The sequence below is a fragment of the Echinops telfairi genome, unplaced genomic scaffold (assembly GCF_000313985.2).
Source record: "Echinops telfairi isolate 266 unplaced genomic scaffold, ASM31398v2 ScPeMD7_1;HRSCAF=3_0, whole genome shotgun sequence".
In the NCBI taxonomy this organism is placed as follows: Eukaryota; Metazoa; Chordata; class Mammalia; order Afrosoricida; family Tenrecidae; genus Echinops; species Echinops telfairi.
Window position 1 is genome coordinate 53085849 of NW_022103896.1, and position 20500 is coordinate 53106348.

The 20500-nt window shown below is 39.9% G+C and overlaps 1 protein-coding gene across 1 annotated transcript in view; it reads right to left on the reverse strand.

Moving 5' to 3' along the window:
* CPNE3 (copine 3) overlaps positions 1 to 20500 on the reverse strand; it is a 43121-nt gene that overhangs the window by 18237 nt on the left and 4384 nt on the right. The window contains exons 4-10 of the mRNA XM_004697727.4: positions 19568 to 19639; positions 17738 to 17821; positions 13815 to 13904; positions 9760 to 9858; positions 6090 to 6176; positions 5860 to 5919; positions 5190 to 5323 (exon numbers count right to left, since the gene is read on the reverse strand). Coding sequence (XP_004697784.1) covers positions 5190 to 5323; positions 5860 to 5919; positions 6090 to 6176; positions 9760 to 9858; positions 13815 to 13904; positions 17738 to 17821; positions 19568 to 19639 — 626 coding nt within the window. The remainder of the gene's footprint in view (positions 1 to 5189; positions 5324 to 5859; positions 5920 to 6089; positions 6177 to 9759; positions 9859 to 13814; positions 13905 to 17737; positions 17822 to 19567; positions 19640 to 20500) is intronic.

The following is a 20500-nucleotide window of genomic DNA, read 5'->3' on the forward strand; positions in this document are numbered from 1 at the left end:
TTGTTGGCCTTTAGGAGTGTTTTCCAGTCCAGTCTGTTGGGGCACAATGCTCTGGCCCCGAAGTCCACCTTCAGCATTCCCTGGGAACCTCGCCGCTCTGCTCCCTTGCTGTTCTGTTGCACCCCCTTAGTGTTTTGCCTCGGTGTGGTGGGATCAGATCGGGCACAATTCCCACACTGTGTCTCGGGTGCTGTCCCCTGTAGGGCTATGGGTCAGTGAGGGGCGCATGTCTCATAGTGGGGCTGGCCGTATTGTCCTCTCTGTGGATTGGCTGCTCTAATCGGGATCATCGTCCTCAAGGCCTGGTGAAAAACATCTCTATATACTTGATGGCAATGGAGTTCACAGCCATGTTTTATAACCTATTATTTCCTACTTAAATATTACACACCAATTCAATGAATAGGTATGTAAGCAAATCCAAAAAACTCTAAAAATTTTTATCTTATTTTCTTCTAAGAATTTTGCATTTTTGTCTTCACGGTTAAGCCTGAAATTGTCAGCAACCTGACTTTTTTCTATACAGTGTAAAGTTCACATGGCGATCTGACTGCTTGAGGACTATCTCCTGAATAGGACAGGGATCAACCTATGATCCCCAGGCCATACGTGGCCCTCAATGGGTTTTTCAGGTTTTTTTCTTTTCTGTTTCATGAATTTTTCATTGTGAATTAGTTGGGAGAACAATGTTTTTCATTAGTTTTCAGAAAACACATTTAGCAGTAAAGCCTGAAGTTAATGATATCAAGTTATTTATATCTTATTTATATCACTTAATATGAACATTTATACTTTTACCACAAAAACATAGTACAAATGTCATATACTATGAAACTCCCACATTGCTATATAAATATTCATACTGAAGCAGAATATATGAATATTTGGCCTCAAGGTTTTAAGCATAAGGACTGTGGACCTGAATATAGGTACCACGTAAACGACTTCTAAGTATTCCACTGTGTGTGGATATTTTCATCCAACTCAAAGACGGTGGGCTAAATTCAAGTGTCTTACCATTATAAAATATTGCAATAGAAAATAAAATATTGTAATAAACATGGAGTTTTTAAAATATTAATTTCCAATCATTACGATGGCATCGAGCATAAAACCTAGGCCACATTTTTAAAGTATTTTTCCTAGTTTGTAGTCTGTCCTTAATTTTGTTTAAAATATTTCCCTTTCAAAAACTATTGATATTAATGAATGTGAACACATATGAATTCTGTCATGATTTGTCTCCATACTGCAGGTGTACAAACAAGGACATATATTTTCTTCTTGAACCTTCAACATTTGCTTTTATATAAATTGTCTCATTCATCTAGAATAGTAGGTAAGCGACAGAAACTGCTGCTACCCACTGATCTCCGTTCTTTCCTTTTATCAGATGGGGGCATCTGAGATAGAAAGAACAACTCCAAGTTTCTGTGGGCTAGTGTGGTTAGGTAGCTAGGTGTGGCCAAGGAGAAATGAGTAGCAGTGATTTGTAAGCCACTTGTGAGCCATGCCCATAAAAAGGAATGTGCCACGCCCACTCAGGGTCCACAGGCTAGAGATAATGAGAACTAGGGAAGCGGCCTCGGATTTGGGGTGCAAAGTATTAGTTGACAATGACAGACTTCCCTTCAAACTTTGCCTTGTAGAAATGCAACATGAAAAAAAAAAAGAGCATCAACGTTGTCGAAGTCCCTTTGTTTTGGGGTATCTAATTTTCAGCAGTTTGGTCTACACCCTTAATTTATTCAGGATAGCATCGTATCTGATTCAGGTATGAGCTAGGGATCCAAATTTATTTCTCATCCAATTGGACAGCAGTCACACCCTGTTCTCCTGTCTAAACTAACATCTCTATCGTGCACTAAATTGAGAATATGCACTCAAGTCTATTTCCCCACTGCCGGTTTGGTTCCATTAATCATTTATCCAGTTTATACTCCTTGATAGAGCTTAACATTAAATTTATATGTCTGATAGGGAAAATTCTCCTGTCGTTTCTTCCCCTCTCTAAAAAAAATTACAAATTTTGATTCACTTTCCCTTCATCATTTTGTCAGGGTTCCACTGGAACTTTGATTAATACTTCAGAGATAGTCAATTACTATGACCCTTCTAGCCATAATTCCCTTTGTGATGTATTATAAATTCCAGCTTCTATGCTTGTGGTTACAATCCCACTTTGGAGAGAGGTCTCTGCTAAAGGAATGGACAGGACGACAGTGGTATTAAATCTCCACTTTACTAGAGGGTATGAACCATGTCACTACTCTTTGTTCCCTTGGGGATATGCGCCATCTAAGCCATTCCTCCGTGTGGGATACGGAAAGGTTTTCCCCCAGGTTGTCAACAGCTTGCTACTTAGCTCATGCGGGGGGTGGGGGTGGGGGTGGGGGTGGGGGTGGGGGGGTCAGCTGCTTAGAGATGATCTCCCTGAGGTCATTCAGCCACATAGAGCAATCAGACCCTATTGTCTGTCCCACCATAGGTAAGGCTCACACCCTACTGAGACAAGGACAGTGGATTGCTTTCCTGAAGGAAAGCTCAGAATAGGTCAAGCCAACCCCAGGAGGACCAAGGTTAGGCTGCCATCTTGACTCTAGGATCCACCCATCTTGTCACATGTGTACCTCTAATCCCTCCTCGTCCTATTGAGTGTACACCCCTAGATCGTCCCCTTCCCATTGCTCTATTGCCTATGGTACAACCCCTTCCTGTGACATATGTGGTTACCTGTAATCAGGGGGGCTTGCACACCCCTAAGTATATATAAGCCTTGGTTAGAAATATATTCTCTCTCCTCCTCTCCTCTCCCACCTCCACATGGACCACCAAGAGGGGCTGAGGTGAGCATGCTACCATGAAATGTGTCTAACTCCTTTATTCTATCTTCTCTCCTACCTTCCCTATCTTCTATGACTTTATTATAATCTTTATATATTATAACCATACAATTGTGTCTATGGTCCCCTCACGATTGTCAGAGGCTGGTTATTCTGACATCTGTGTATTAAGAGCTATCTCAGAACTACAGAGAGAAACCCAGGGGCCATTGGAAGAAGAGTCAACAGTGGCGCACATTTATTTAGAAAGCTGTAGATTACCAACATTGACCTAAAGAGGTAGAAAACTCAAATAGATCAAGAACCATGAAAGGATGGAACAGGTATCAAAGAACCTTCTGCACAACAGGACCAGGCCAACATAATTTCACATACAAACTCCAGCAACCTTATAAGGAACAAGTAGAACCTAAGAGAATCGACCCAAAAAAATGAGAGAAAGTAATAAGAATTCAGAAAGATGGCCAAGTACAATGTGAAATAGAGATACTTTTTTCAATCCATTGAGAAAATTAAAGTAGATAAAATAGCATAGCGCATGCTAGCAATACAACTAAGGAATGAAATCATTATTAAGAAAACTATGAAATTATACTGAAGAACAAAGAAGGAAACTTAATATGATATTAATATAATAACAGGACAAATATGTAATGAGATTATTGTAATAAGAATGATAAAAATATTAAATTCCTCACTGAATTAATCAGTTTGATTGTATGGCATGTAGGTCATATCTGACCCCCTTTGGCTCCCCTACTGCCACAAGGCAGTGGTCAAACATGCCTCTATTATCCATCTGATACCAACTTTTCCTTCCTGACAGTACAGTTACTTCTGGGACATTCTACTTTTACTTTTCTACGTCTTTGATGATTCATTGTCGTGAGCTCAATCCTGACTGCAAGTTACTCCTTAAATGAACTGAGAAAGGTGCTTAACCTCAGCATCCTTATCCACACAGTGCAGATACTAACAGTGCCATTCTCACACAGAAGAATGAGGAGCAAGTGAGTATTATAATTTGTCCCTGACACATTATAATGAACATTTATATAGAATTTACTAGCATTTTAGTGTTTTTAATTTTTCTTCCTATTCTTGAATTTAAAGAACCCTGGTGACCCAGTGGTAAAGTGCTCAGCTGTTAACTAATTCAAACCCGTCAGCGGTCCCATGGCAGAAAGGTGTGACAGTGTGCTTCCATATAGATTACAGACTTGGAAACTCTATAGGACAATTCCACTCTTTCTTACAAGGTTTTAAGGAGTCAAAATACACTTCATGGCAACAGATAATTCTTTAATATTACGTTTAAAAAAATCTGGCCAACTTATATTCAGTTCTCCTTGTTTAAAAATAAAAGCATATGTCCATGGATTGATTTGGGTGTCCCCCAAATATGGGTCAGTTTGGTTGTGCCATGATTCTCAGCAGTTTGGCAGTCATGTGATGATGTTATTTCCCAGTTATGCAATGATGTGACCATCCCAGGGTTATAAGGGGATCAGAGCAGGACGCAATATCCTTATTCAGTTCACAGTCTTGATACACGGGAAGTGGCCAAGGAGTGTGGCCTTCATCATCTCCATAAGCCATAAGGCAGAGAAAAGCCAGCAGAGCAGAGGGACCTTACTATCCACAGAAAGAAGAGGTGGAACGGAACAAGTCCTGTGGCCAGGAATTCCTGCACTGAGAACATCCAGACTTGGGGGGATATTTATACCAAGACATTTGGGAATCTCCAAGGTCAATGGAAATCTCCAAGATATACAGAACTCACAAATGTTTAGAGGAGACAAGGACCTTCCCACATAGCCGGAAAAGGGAGAAAGTCTTGTCCTAGAGTTGATACCCTGAACTTGGTCTCCTAGACAGGGAGAGAATAAATTTCTGTTTGTTAAAGACGTATACTTGCAGTCTTTCTGCTGCAGCATCACAAGATGAATAAGACAATGTGTAAGGTCAAAGTCTTTCCTCTCTGTAGACATAAGGACACAGACAGCTTTCTTATTGCCCTTATTTCCTATTATCGCTTAGAAGCCCTGGCAGTGTACTGGTTCCGTACTGGGCTTCGATTCTTATGGTTGGTAGTTCGAAACCATCAGGGAAAAAGATGGGGCTTTCTACTCCCATAACGAGTTAGTTTGGGAAACTCACAAGGGTAGTTCTAGCCTATCTTATAGGTAACTATGATTTATAGTAGAATAAACAAGACAAGAATTTTGAATAGCAAACTACTTCCTTCCAATATCTCATCACCACCATCTATGTAGTCCATAAAATATGAACAGCCCTATTGGAGTAATGAAGATAATATTTTAGTTTTTCAAAAACCATACTCACGCATCATAATCCTGAATGACCAATCCCACGGACCAGATGGCCGTCAAATATTCATTAACACCATTGGGACTGATGAAATGAAGGGAGTCAGGAGACCTTGGATCACCGTTGGAGCCAGTGAAGTCCACTCCCACCTGCCAAAGAGCAATTGCAGGCTTTACTACTGAGAAGGCAGGGACACATCGTCGATGTCCAAAATAAACTCCAGAGACAAAACACAATCACAGAGGCAACTTTCATTTCCTAACAAAATGCCTCTGCCTACTAGTATTTCCACAGACAATTAAACACCTAAACACTTCCATTTGGTCTCCTGAAACAATCAGCTATTGCTACATTTCTAACTGCCTTCAATCATGAATTAAATTAAATTAAATCCATGGCTTAGACTTAAGGAGATGTTTTGGTATCTTCGTTGGACTGTTTTCTGTTACTCAAATCACTGCGGGACAACCACGCGTTTGTACAAATCTGCTTTCTCTCAGGAACAGCAGATCATATCAACAGAGCTGAAGGCTCTATGATAAGTCGAGACAACCTGTCAAAGGAAACCTGATACACAGACTGCATAGATCTCATCAAAGTCAGTTTCACAGTCAAATAACAACACGGCACACGGAAGAGGCACGGTATAGGCAGTTTTGAAAAACCCAGTCAGGGTATTACGTACAGTAAAATTCAGCTGACATCCTCCCATGATATAGTCAAGGAACGTGCACTCCACTGTAATCTGAAAACAAGATCCAAAGTGTCAGGATTTTAAGTCTCCTAGTAGTAGGATAGGTTTGTAAACAGAACAGCTCATGACACAAGTTGTTCACTGAACAGCACGTGATGTAAACAGAGAAATCACCATTACATTCTAGTTAAAGTCCAGTAAGTGGCTAAAACCAAACTGACCTCACACTGTTTCACACTGATAACACCTGAGTTTTTGTAGCTTTTCTTCTTTTGCCTCTTTTTCTCGTTTATGCATTCAAATTCAATCTGTACAAAGAGAAGGCAAAGTGTTCATGCTTAAAACTTTTTATAGATTGTTTTGCATTAAAGTTTACAGAGCAAATCAGTTTTCCCTTCAACAATTCATACACATCTTGTTTTATGTCACTGATTTCAATCCCTATAATGTAACACTACCCCCGTGTTTCCCATTTCCATGGGCTCTTCTGTCCTAGTCCTTCCAGCCTTCTGCTACTGCCCTTTTGAGGTTGAATGGTTGACTGTTCTAAGGATTGTGTACCTCCCTAGTGCTATTGTTCACCTTAAAGGCCTGTCCTTGCTTAGCTGAAAGTTGAGCCAGAGGGGTGAACACAGTGCCAGGCTTAAAGGGGTATTAAAGGCCATGGTTTGGGGGGGCGGGGGGGAGGGGGTGTTCCATCTGACCAGTAAGCCTGGCTCTTTTTGTATGATTTTGAGGAAAACTCACTAACTAGAGGTTAGGCACATATGAACTTGGGTGCAGGGGAAGGCCATGTACGGTTAAGGGGAGGGCAGGCAAACTGACCCAGACAAATGAGGACACTAAGTCAAAGGCCACAAGTGTACTGGTCTATTACACACAATCCCGCAAGACCAGTAATAACAATAATCTGCATGTGGATACATAGACCTACAACGTGAAAAAGTGTGGAAAGGCTAATTAGACTACACAAAGGATTAATTTTTACTAGCACTGTTAGAAATGTCAAAGTGAATCAAACCACCTTCTGATGTAGGCATGCTCCAAAAACACTTTGAAACAATTTGAAAATAACGTATGACACATGTGAAATGCTAGGGGGCTTCAGAACATTCATGGAAAAAATCCCATTAGCTTTTCATTCCATTTCCACAAACTTTTTGAGGCTCCCCTATGTATATCCGTTAATCTCCCAACAATTAAAGTACACGGAAAATTATATACTCCCCAATATAAACTTTCTTTCGGTATCACCTTTCCTTTTTATGGTACAGAACTAAAACGTTCACCCCCCTTGTTATCCACACAAAGAGCAAGAATATGCTATTTAGAAAGAGACTGAGAAACCTACTATCAGAAATAGGAATATTTGAATATGCAACTCTATTATCTCTCCACAGGGAGTATGTCTACAAATAAGTCTGATGCATGACAATTCTCAGTATAGTTCCTTTGCTCAAACAATAGGACCAGGCTTTCAACCTTTTATCCATCTATTAATATTTCAAGACTTTATTCAAATCAACCTCTTCTCTGATGCCTTTATCTAAGACAATGCTCATCTTCTATCATCGCCATCCATCCCTTTAAACAGATAGCATTTCGTGACATGCTCTCTAGTATCCTCAATTATATCATTTTGTTCATTTTCTCAACTACAGTATAACTGCCTTCACATTGTATCTCCAAATCCTCACTGTCTGGCCTAACAAGAAGAACAAAATAGATCCTCGGTGAGCATTCGGTCAGTCACCGCCTCTGGTTAACAGACAGCACCATCAGTAATTTCCACAGTCATCACCAATTTTCAAAGAATCAAAACATTAAGAAGCAGCTCAGTCCCATGACAATAAAATTAAACAAGTTCTTTGAAATCATAAACATTCATGATTAAATATTCGAGACATAGAAATGTTGTAAGCAGGATTCTCATTAGTAAAAAGCTGAATTACTTCCCTGTCTTCATTACCCACTGACAGAGTATCTACCAAGTGGCAGAAACTGGCAGTAAATGAAAACACAAAAGATGAGAAATATTCCAAAGACCTCATTCTGTCAAAGGGGATGAGAAGAACCGAGTGAGCAGGATTTAGGAAATCTCCTGGTGACCCATAAAAGAATTATACAATCGCTAATTTCGCCTCATCCACCAAAAGCGGGGCATTTCACAAGTCTGGAAATGTGAAACTGAAACATGTGTGGCAGTTAGATTTTATGTTCACTTAAATATGAACCAAAGTATAGGGGTGGAATCCAGTCTGTCAATCAGGTCACAGCCTGATGGCGCTTCCTTTGGGGTGTGGCCTTTGTATAAGGGAGGAACGAGGAACTTCCATCTCTCTATCTCTCTCTCCCTCTCCTGCTTGCTAGGACTCTACCTGCCTCCAAGGGTGGCCTTTGTGGAGCACTCGCCCTGAGAACTATTGCATCCCAGCCCTCCTTCCACGGACTGTGCACCTGTGCAGCTCTACACCCACTAGCCTGGGTTTCACCTTGCTGTGTCATTGTCCGGCAGTTACGTGCGCTTGAAGAGGGCCCCAGCTTGCATGGACACATGCACTTGAGGTGGACCGGGCTGGGAGGCCTTCTTGCTACAAAGCAATTTCCTGTGCATACACGAGTGCCACTGGCTTTGTTTCGCTACAGTCCAGTCTAACACAAATCCAGGCCACTATTTCGTATTTGACTCTTAGGTTAGCTAGCCCTGCTTTATTTTAAATGTCTCAATTGTCACTACTTTCCATTAGCCCTGTCTTTTAAAAAATTCCCTAAATAGGTTATTTACCCCTGACTCTGGCTATTGTCTCATTTCAAACAGTGGTAGCTCAAAGTGAGGCGCATAACTAGCGATCTTGCTGTGCCTGCTAAATCATCTCGTCCACGGTGCTTCCGTACAACTTACCACTCCCCCTGTGGAGAGTGCTTCCGTACAACTTACCACTCCCCCTGTGGAGAGTGCTTCCTTACAACTTACCACTCCCCCTGTGGAGAGTGCTTCCGTACAACTTACCACTCCCCTGTGGAGATCAAATGTTTCTTCTAAATTCAGTTTTTCAATTTTGATCTAAAATTCTCAAAATCCTCCTTTAAGTCACCTCAGCCAGACAAAGCTAAATAAAAGTCCTCACCTAGTGATAACCTCTTAATTTTTTTTTTGAAGCACCTGCTATGTGCATGTGCATTACTCAGGGTCCCGGGCAGCTGATAAACAAAACATATTATTCCACTATGACTAAGCTACAAAGGAAATTAACAACATATCTCATGCAAACAAAATCAGAGCTGTTAGCGGGCAGCTTAATATTAAATAATTGGAGGTACTATGAATCGTGCTACTACCCTTCCCTTGGGCTAAGACAAGTCAGAAGGAAGAGACAAGAGAGAGAATTAAAACCTTAAGCCATGGTATTTAGCCAATGTTGTAAATAATTACCGTGACCAATAAAATGCCAAAATCTTTCATCAAGCCAAAGGAAACTAAACCCCTAAATAGAATGTAAATTTATGCACATATACATTTCTGATTACCTAATTATTACACAAATAAAACCCAGATTTCAGAGCATTATATGTGGGAACGGCTAAAAATATGGGCAAATGTTTACATACTAAAACAAACACACTGCCACTGAGTCCCTTCTAACTCATGGGGCCCCTAGAACTGCCCCCCTGTGAGCTTCTGAGACGACAATTCTTTACAGACTAGAAAGCCTTGTCTTTCTCCCATGGAAGGGCTGGCAATTTCAAGTTGTTGACCTTGCGGTTAACATCCCAATGCCTAATCCACTATGCTACTAATATTCATTGCATACCAAGAGGGCTCAGAGGGGGAAAACAAATACAAACTCATACCACAATAATATATGCGCACATGACAAACCTGTAACTTACCGGTGAGCTTCGGGAAGCATCTTTCAGTTTTGTCATGGTGGTTTGGAATATCCCAATGAGATCGTGGGACCCATCATTGTCATGATCATAACACTCTACCTGGAAATTAAAACATACACAATCAACATAATTCTCTTAAGATGGATTGGTTACAATAAATGGAAAAAATGTCTTTTTAATAAAAATAACTGAGAATGTTTACTACTTAGGAAGTTAATAGGGAATAACTTCCTAAAGTACTGAAATCCTTTCCAACAACAGCCATCCTTGGAATAGGGTTCTAGTATAGATCACAAGCAAATGAGAAACACAGTATTTTTAAATTCCACATTCAGCAGCTTCGGACTCCAATATCATATCCATTTCAAGTAGTGAGAAAGGGCAAAATGGAATGACATCTCCTTTCTCATCCTGTGGTATCTTGTGACTACAAACCATTATTTGGAGAAAGAAAGTGAACATTTTAGGGAATTAAAAATTGTATCTTGTAGTGTTAGGTGGCCTAGATTTAAGGAACACGTATGTATTTATTGAGCTGCAATCTGGAAAAGCTTGTCTTGTAAGAATGAAATAAAGTCAGATTTGTATGATTCAGAGGATCAAAAGAAAAGATCCAGGGAAAGAGTACTTAATCTACTGAGGAATTAGCATATTTATTCTATTTCTGTCTGTTCTAATATACTGTGAGGTCTAGTCTTAGTTCTGGGTCTCATTAAAGGCTCTCCTCCTGAGCAGCTAAGCAGACAAATGAGGAATATTTGATATGAACACAGTTTTGTGCCAAGTGGAAAGACAGCGTCAGAGAGTAAGTGTTTACTGGAACAACTAGACATTCCCTGCAAGGGGAAGCATACGATGGTGTGAACTGCTAGCAAGCAGGGTGTCCAAGGGAAGCTGAAAAGCAACCCTAATTGGAACCGTTCCGTAGCCAAAACTTGTACAGCTTCTTTCATTTCTGCAAGCATTTACCAGGTGCATGTGCACGCTCTCTACAGAGCCTTGTGAAGAAGGCAGGTGGGATTCTGTTAGGATTGTCCCTATTTTGCAAAACTAAAACCTAGAGGCATTAAGGAAAAGTCTTGAAAGGCAGTGTGCTTTGCGTGGTGGCCAATGCAGGGAGCGTAAAGCTCTGCTGACGATACTTCTAGTCCTTTTAGACCCTGTGCTTTAAGACAACAGCTTATGTTGGAGAAGCAATTTGCATTTACCCTCAATCAATAGGTACTTCCATCTAGCAAACTGTCTGCCACAAAGGCGCATTAATCACATGCTAAAATACATGCATCTGACTAAGTGATTTCTTTTTGTCTCAATTCTGCGAACTGTATGCTGTCCATCACAGGAAGTCTACCATTCCTCATTTGTATTTTCGTTCTTATTCAAAAGGACTAAAAATCGACCAATCATTAGAAAATGGCAAATCTGGGACTGCCATTGAGAATAACAGTAAGGCCTTTAAATCGTGTTTAAAGAAATCAGTGCAAGGCACTCAGGCCTGCTCATTTCTGACCATCAGAAAACTTTCTCCTACATAGTTGGTGTTCAATGCTTAGACCGCATCTGACTTAATGTGTAGAAAGAAAATTAATGACTTTATCAGTTTTTGCAGGTAAACCAAGATTAAGTTAAAGTAGGAAATAAACTCTTAACATTTTAATAATTTCATGCTTTTTAAGAGATGTTTCAGTTATGGGAATTGGAACTTCACATTTTAGGTTTTTATTTCAAGAACTTCAATTTATACCTAAGATAAAAATCAAGCTTTGATACAGCCAGTATTTCATTTAAACAAAGCTTGTGGTGGGCTAAATTTGTTCCTAAGTTTATACTGCCTGCAACTTAAGTAATGTAAAAAATATTTTGAAACTGATATTTCTGATTAAATTCATAGGAAATGCTATTGCCCTTCTGAGGGCAAATATTTGGAGTTAAAGAAAGACACAGCATTTATAATACTGATGTTAGTTCAAATATATGTTGTTAAAATATATATAATAATTTATATCATTTAAATTCTCTACCTCAAGAATTCAAAAACCAGTACTTGCTGGCTATTTAAACATTATCAGCAATGCTTGTGAAATTTAAATGTGTGCATATATATATATATCTTTATATGTATATATGCAAATGAACAGACACTCACACCACAATACTACATTCACTAAAGCATTCCCATTTTAGACAAGGTGGCAGCATGCATGAGTATTTCTCATATATACTTGAGTCTAGGAATCATACATGTTAGAGTAATAGCACAGTGGATTACACATTGGCTGCTAACCTCCAAATCAATAGTGTGAACCCACTAGTCACTCGGCGGAACAAAGATGAAGCTCTGGGCTCCTGTAAAGATTTCAGCCTCTGAACCCCTAGATAGGGTCACTCTGAGTCAAATGGATCTGCCAGCAGCAGGTTTGGTTTGGGGCTTACAGTAGCAGCACTGACTTGTTAACACTGCAACACATAAATGACCAATAACTGACTCTGACCCCTGCTCTCAAACGCTTTACCTCCAGCAATTTCCAAACACCAGGAAAACCAGATGTATGACTTTCTAGTATTGCAACAAAATAGAGAATTAAAAAAAAATAGATGTAACAAATCAAGTTGTGTGCAATTCAAAACAAACTGAGAAACTTTTAAGGATGGAAGATATTCATCAGAGGAGCTGAGTAAATTCGGTTACTTACTATAATAAAATACCCTGTACGCATGTCACTGTGAGCGAAAGAAACGTAAGAACATTGATTCACTGTTAACACATCATTACAAACAATGAAAGAGTTATGGCTCAGTCACCTTTTCCCCAGCCCTTCCTGACCTCGCAGATTCAATGACGCTTCAATTTGTGACTTTTCTTGTGAGAAGCAGAAGTCTTGGATTTGATACAACCATACAGAGGATTTTTTAACATTCTGATTATTTTGTCCCAAGATTTCCAATGCTGTTCGAAATACCACAGAAATTATACTTTTACTGTTTATTAATGTTCTCTGCAAATGGAGGTCAAATGTTTATAGATCAAAGACGAGAAGCCACTTGTAATTATAATGATATCTGTACTATGCTAAGCAATTTACAAAACTTGTATTTATCATTAATTTATTCCTTCCTTTCTAGGAAGAAAAGCACTGTTGCATCCATTATGTAAATGAAGAAATTATGTATGGCCCCTTGGCTGGTTCAAGGGCTAAGCCAAGACTCAACTGGGTTTCATTCCATATTCTATGCTTGTTCCACAACGTTCCTGTTCCTACTTTCACTATCAAGCAAAACTCCATTTGCTGACCTCTGAACCTTGAGGGGGGCTGGGCTGGGGAGGGGGGCTTTTATCTGGAATCATATTAAGATGCCTCTAGTATAAAAATGTCTTTAAAATATTGGGGGAGAAACCTAAGTGAGATAAATAGAAATTTAAAAAAAGCAAACCTGAGAAAATGCTGTTACTGTTACTTCCATTTCCCACTCTACCATCCCTAATGCTTTAAAACTAAAGCCTAAAAGTCTCCAGCGAATTACATCTCCACTCTGAAATGGGGAGGCGCATCCATCACTATTCTGCTATCTTGCTAATGGAAGAGAGAAGCTCTAGCCTCAGAGTTGGGGTGAGACCTCCTTGTATCTGCCAAAAGCACACCTGGGACAAGAAATGCAGCTAAAGTTCCTTTGCCCAAAGCAACAAAAATAACCCTTTAAAAGAAGAAAGGTTTAAATTAAACATGTTACTTTAAAATATATATAATAAAATCACAATGTTTGATTAAACAGGTCAACAGTGTGGTCAAACATGTCTACTCCTTCAAAATAACTAATCTACTCATAAAATATTTCCATTTTAGCACTCTGAGATTTGACAGTGAGGTTGCTGTGGGGGGGGAGGGGGTTGAAATATAAAACAAAATTCAACTCTACAGGTATCTATAATACCACTAACTTTCTTTAATACTATCTAAATCAATTAATTTTATAAAACAGGTAATTGTGTATGCATGTATAAACTACATTATGTATAATAATTATACTTTATATACATCTGTGTAATGTCAAATTACCTTAATAATTTTGTCCATATCTCCATAGCACAGGGAGTTAAGAGAGATTTTAAAAGGCCTCCACACAGGATTCAAGTTGTTTTTAACAACCTATAAAAATGAAGTTTCAAAGATCAGTTTAGAAAAATATCTATTTCATTAACATTTTGCTCTTGGCCTTTATAGGCCCTTGCAAGACTCACCTCTTCATTCACTCAACTCTCTCAGTGTAAAAACCATGCACTGGCGTAAAGTCAGTTCCAACCCATAGAAAATCTACAGGCTAGGGTAGAACTGCCCCCCAGGCCTTCAGAGGCTAGAAATGTAATGGAAGCAGACTGCATCATTGTCCTAGTATTGTATGAAGTGAGAGACCAACCCAATAATAGATTTGGTGCACCCAACACTAATGACCAAAGACAAGAGTTGTTGGGACCTCAAAAATATCATTCATGAAGAAAGTAAACAAAAGTTGAAAAGGCAGGAAAAAAACACCAAAGTGAATGTCAGATCGGACTCTGAAATTTGCTCTTGAAGGTTGTATAGCTAAAGTGATGTCTAAAAAAATAACCGATGAGGACAGTGTGGCCACAAGCAAGGATGCATGAAGAGAGCTACTGGGCTGGCCCCAACCAGAGCCAAACTGACCCCTGCCGGGAAGTGGGTGTGGCGGAGAGCAGCACTGAACCTACAGGTTGGGGAGAGGGGCCAGCATGCCACACCCACACGGAGGCAGGCCAGGAGGGAGGAAGAGAAAGAGAGCCAGACTGGACCCCATGCTGGCACACCAGGCTCAGAGGATGACGTCCCTGCGGGGAGCTACTGGGACACAGAGGGGAGCTACTGGGACACAGAGGGGAGCTACTGGGACACAGAGGGGAGCTACTGGGACACAGAGGGGACTGGGTAACTGACAACAGCACGTGTCACGCCGTCCCCTTAATGGAGCAGACTCCAGAAATGGAAAAATACTAACGGATGCCGCGCAGAAGCACTCGCGCCTGTATGCCATGAAATTTAGAAGACTGCTAAAGGGACAGCTGACTGGAAGAGACCGGATGTGTGCACACGCCTAAGGAAGCTGACTCAAGTAAGGAGAATGTCAAACAATGTCACTAATATCACAGACAGTAAAGTTTTGCTTTAGATAATTCAAAGACAGTTGCAACCGCCTGGATGAGACTTTGAATTCTAGCCCATTCAAGGATGGCGGGGAATGAGGGCTAGCACACGGATCTGGGCTGAAAGCAGAAGGGACCACAAAGATGTTTATTTGTGTTTAATTGACCATACAAATGTTGTAACAAACTATGGTCATAACAAACAGATCAAAGCAAACTATGGATAACATGACAAAGAATGGGAACCTAAGAACAGCTAATTGTGCTCTTTGAAGTATCTACATAGACCAGTAGTTTGAAGAGATGAAGAGGATACTGAACGGTTTGAAAGCTGAACTACAGGAAGAAGACGCAGCATTAGGATTGGGAAAAGGCTCATTAACAACGCTCTGTATACAGAGAAGACCACCTCACTGCTGAAAGGGAAGAGGACCTACCTGCAGCACTGACTGATGAAGATTAAAATCTGATGCCTTCAGTTTGGATTATAACTCAGTACAGAGAGAACAAAATTCTTCACAACCGTATCAGCAACAATATCATGGTACACAGAGAAAATGTTGAAGTTGCCAAAAATTTCATTTTACTTGGGTCAACAATCAATACCCTTGCAAAGGGCAGCCGGGAAATGAAATGATATTTCCACCAGGCAAACCTGCTGCAAGAGAGCTGTGTAAAGTGTTGAGGAGCAGAGCTGTCACTTGGGGTCAGGCATGTCTGACCCCAGTCCTGCATGTTCAATGGACTCATATGCGTGTGAAAGCTACACAAGTGAAGAAGGAAAGGCACAGGATTACTGACGCACTTGCATTATGGTGTTGGTGAAGAACACTGACTGCATGGAGTACTAGAATAAACAAATCTATCTCAGAAGAGATGCAACTAGAATGTTCCTTAGGAGCAACAACGGCAAAACTTCATCACATACACTTTTCACACGCTATCAGGAAGTATTAGATCCTGGAAAAGGACTTCAGGCTTAGTATACTAGAGGACTAGGAAAAAGGAGATGGATAGACACAGTGGCTACAACAACGGGCTCAAACGTAACAATAATTGGGAGGATGACACAGAATGAAACAGTATTTCATAAACAACAGAATCGACTTGATAGCTCCTACCAGCATAATAGAAACAGGTGTTTGTCACCTGTGTCCAATAAAAACACTTCAAAGCAATGGCACACCAAGTTCACTCACTGGCGTCCAGGCAGTGCCAACTCATAATGACCCTAATGTGGATTTCTGAGACTGTGACTGCTTGTAGGAGTAAAAAGCCCCGTCTTTCTCGTGAGGAGCTGCTGGTGGTTTCAAACTGCCGACCTTGAGGATCACAGCCCAACACATAACTATTACATCACCAGGAAGGGCTCTTGACCTACCAATAGTAATGACCGAAACCTAGTGTCTAAATACTATCCTTTCTTTAAAAAATTAAGCTCCTTAAAATAAATGGCCGATTCCAGACTTGTGATGGGAAAAGTAAAATGAGCTGAGAACATACTTGAACGTGAAGTAAAATATTGCTTCGATATTAATAGGACCATGTTAACAGCACCCAACGCTTCCCTTGATCAAATGTGTATTCATTTGAACAGCATAAATAATAACTATAACAGAGTTTAACACAATGAATACCTAATCTCAACCGAAATCTTTAAATTTACAGTGGTACTAGAAATAAAAAAGAGAGCAGGAAGATAGGAATGAGAATGCCTAATATTTATAAGAGAAATAGAGGACTTAGAAAATAAATGCCTAAGCACCTATGTACTAATTACGTCACTTAAGGATCATTAATTGATGCTAACACCACTGGGTGAAATCCTGGGTTACCAGTTAGTCACCCTGTTTCAAAATAAAAATTAACAGCTTACGTAGGCATCCTTAGTGTTACCAATACAGGTCACTCTAAGACTATGGGCTCCTAATGATGCAGAGGGAAGGGCACATGTAGCATTTTTTGACAAAAATGTTGACTTGGATCTAATGGTGAGGAAACAGAAGCCAGAAAGTCAAACAATCTGGCCTTGATAATTCAAGAGATTCAGTGGCATGAAGGTAGGAATAAAATGTCCTATATCAAGGCCATAATAGCTAAATGTGATGTGAACAAACAAAAACAAGATACCATATATACTCGTGTACAAGCTGAGTTATTCAGCACAGTTTTTATGCAGTTTTGTGGTAAAATTAGGTGCCTCGGCTGATATTCGGGTTGGCTTATACTTAAGTATATACAGTATCTTTAAAACAACTGCAGAATCTGAAAAGGAATCACATCTTCACATTTGGATGATTTGACTATTTCAATGTTAATTTTCTAAAATGTGGTTGAATAGGAGCAAGTCCCTCTTCTGGAGAGATTCCAGCAGTAACCTTTAAAGATGAAGACTCCTGATGTCTTTGCCACCTGCAATAGGATGGCTTTGTACAAGGCTCTGTGTGTGTGTGTGTGTGTGTGTGTGTGTGAGTGTGAGAGAGAGAGAGAGAGAGAGAGAGAGAGAACATGTGCATGTTAGGTTATAACCTCTTGGTGAATCTAGGTAAGGGGTATGATGAAAGTATACATTTCAATGGTTTTCTAAATTCTTACAGCATTTAGAATTTTTTTAAAATAGTTTTGAAAATTACATATAATTAAGCATGGTAACACCTCCTGATTGAAAAAAAAGGGTAAGTGATGGTATTGACCTCCAGTCACTTGTATATAAGTCTGTAATCAGATTGGCATCTTTATAAATAGGTAAAATTAGGCAAAACACTGAAAATATTACAATTCCAATAGACGCCTCCACCCCACTTGTCAAATTCAGACATATACCTCTGTTCGATGAACCATTAGCCAGTTTCCATCAGATGTCTGTTTGTGGAACTCCAGGTATGGATCTGACTTTCCAAATAGATCCTACAATAAAAAAAAATTTAAAGAAAATATTCTCCTATGAAACCATGTGTAACCATATTTTGTACATGTTAACAACCACCGGAAGTCTGGTTCTATAGTAGAGCTATGGAGTGACATTGCATACAAATCCTGTCACCTTCCTCACAAACATAAACTTAGTAAGTTTATTTGGGAAAACTACACAAGAGCTTCCAAAAGGTGGTGGAAAAATTTCCCATAAGTCCTTTGAAGTCCCCTTATGCTACGGTTTTAGGGCTAATACTCATGCTCCTGTCCATCACACCCATACTGCTAAAAAACACAACAGCTTTCAAATATAAAGACAAAAAGGGCCCATTAACAGGAGAAGCTGTTCTGGACTTATTGTGACTGTGGATGACGTGTTGAGAAAACTGGGTGAGCATCCATCCTAAGACTGCTCAGGCTTTAAGTAACAACACAGTGGAAACCAAACCTAAGCTCACTGCCAGAGTCGGTTCCCAATAGCAACTGTAACCCTACAGAACAAGGTAGAACTGCCCCCGTGGGGCTCTGAGACTGTAAATCTTTACAGAAAGAATACAAAGCCTCATCCTGCTTTGCCACAATTAAAAAATAATTGCATGAATTACAGTGAGTACAACAAAGAAGAAAATGTTCTAGAATTGATTGTGGTGATAATTGTACAACTCTTCCTGGTATGATTGAATTCTTGAATTATATGACATGTCATGAAGTGTCAACGGAACTGTTTTTGTTTTTTTTAAAAAAAGAGCCTCATCTTTCTCCCGTGGAGCGGCTGGTGGTTTTGAACTGCTGACCCTGTGGTTAGCAGCCTAATGTAAAACCTGTTCCACCACCAAGGCTCCTTACTCATGGATAGTTTCATATAATTGCTATTTCACACATTGGCCAAACCAACTTCTAAGGTGACCATGTCAGTTATAAAGAAAAAATTAATTTAGAGGTATTTAATGATTTCTAAGATCAGATATATAATTAATCAATGGATTGGAACCTTGACTTCTTATTTTACTCTACTACATTCAATACCATTTCATCTATACAATGCACTTTGCGCATACAGGGGAGCAAGTAGACGTGTAGAATACGGAATAGAATTATTTCAAGGATATAAATTACATTTTCTATTTTCTATTGTAGTTCACCAGAGTAGCCATATACAATACTCAAATAGTAAATGTTTGAAATTACCTTCATTATCATTATCATCCACAACACACACACACACACACACACACATATATTCTTTGGTATTCCTAAATACATATAAAAGTTAACCCTATAGATATGTTATATAAACACATAGTATTTTTTTTCCACATCGTATCTTTTAAGTCCATTTTTCCAAGAACTTTTTGAAGCCCTCTAATATACTATTAATCATCCTTCAAAATAAATATTGATGCTTGAATGCAAAGATGATAACTGCTTATAATTAAAAAGCATACACTGGTGTTTCATTTCTTAAAGGTAATACAACTATATGCTCTCGCACAAAAATGCTTATAGTCGATCCCTGTTTTAAGCTAGACAAATCCTCTGATTTCCTTCAGAGGAGAACGGCGAGGGGAGTCTTCACTGCAACAAAAAGCCCAACGAAAAGCAAAAGGGCCACAGTTGATGCACTAACTGATGCTCACGAAGACGTGTCCAGGCTATGAACGGAGAGCAGCATTTCCTCAAAAGGGAGCCCGTGGGAAGAAAACCAGGAGCTCCTTGTTGAAATCAGTACAAGTGACCCACCTTATTATCCAGTTTTCTTGCTTCCATTTCAAACAAGACCACTCTATTATCCTTTATCTCTTCAGCTGAAATCTGTGTAGATAGAGTGAAAGAAATCAAGTTTTAGTTCTGATGTACTCATGAAGTGCTAATTTATTCTTTTATCTCACAATGTAGGACAGATGTTCTAATAAAGTGGTACCATTAAGATTTACTGGATGCTGAGGGGATGGAGAGAGGGAGGGTTGGAAAGGGGGAACCAATCACAAGGATCTACATGTGACCTCCTCCCTGGGGGATGGACAACAGAAAAGTGGGTGAGGGGAGAGGTCGGACAGGGCAAGCTATGACAAAATAATAATTTATAAATTATCAAGGGTTCATGAGGGAGTGGGGAGCGGGTTAGAAGGGGAAAAATGAGGAGCTGATGTCAGGGGCTTGGGTGGAGAGTGGATGTTTTGAGAATGATGAGGGCAATGAATGTACAAATGTGCTTTACATAATTGATGTATGGATTGTGATAAGAGTTGTATGAGCCCCTAATAAAACAATTAAAAAAAAAGGTTTACTGTATGATGGATGTATGGATGTATGGATTGTGATAAGAGCTGTAAGAGCCCCAAATAAAATGATTAAAAACAAACAACAGCTGCAAAAAAGATTGACTGGTTGAATCCCTGAAACTGTTAGTCTAAGGTCATCTTTAAGCCTTATACCGGCAGTTGCCCGCCAGTCTTCCAAGATCCTGTCTGACAGCCCCGAGCGAATGGCTCCCCGAACCGCGACCCAGACGCAGCCAGTGCCGCAGCCGGGCCCAGCGGGGGCGCAGCCCAGGGTTCCTTGGGTAGGAGGCTACCACAGGAGCTGATGACCCCCGTGATGTCTGTCAACAAAGGAATCGCTGCCTTCCCAGAATCAGACAACCTTCTCAAGTGGGTAGGGACCATCCATGGA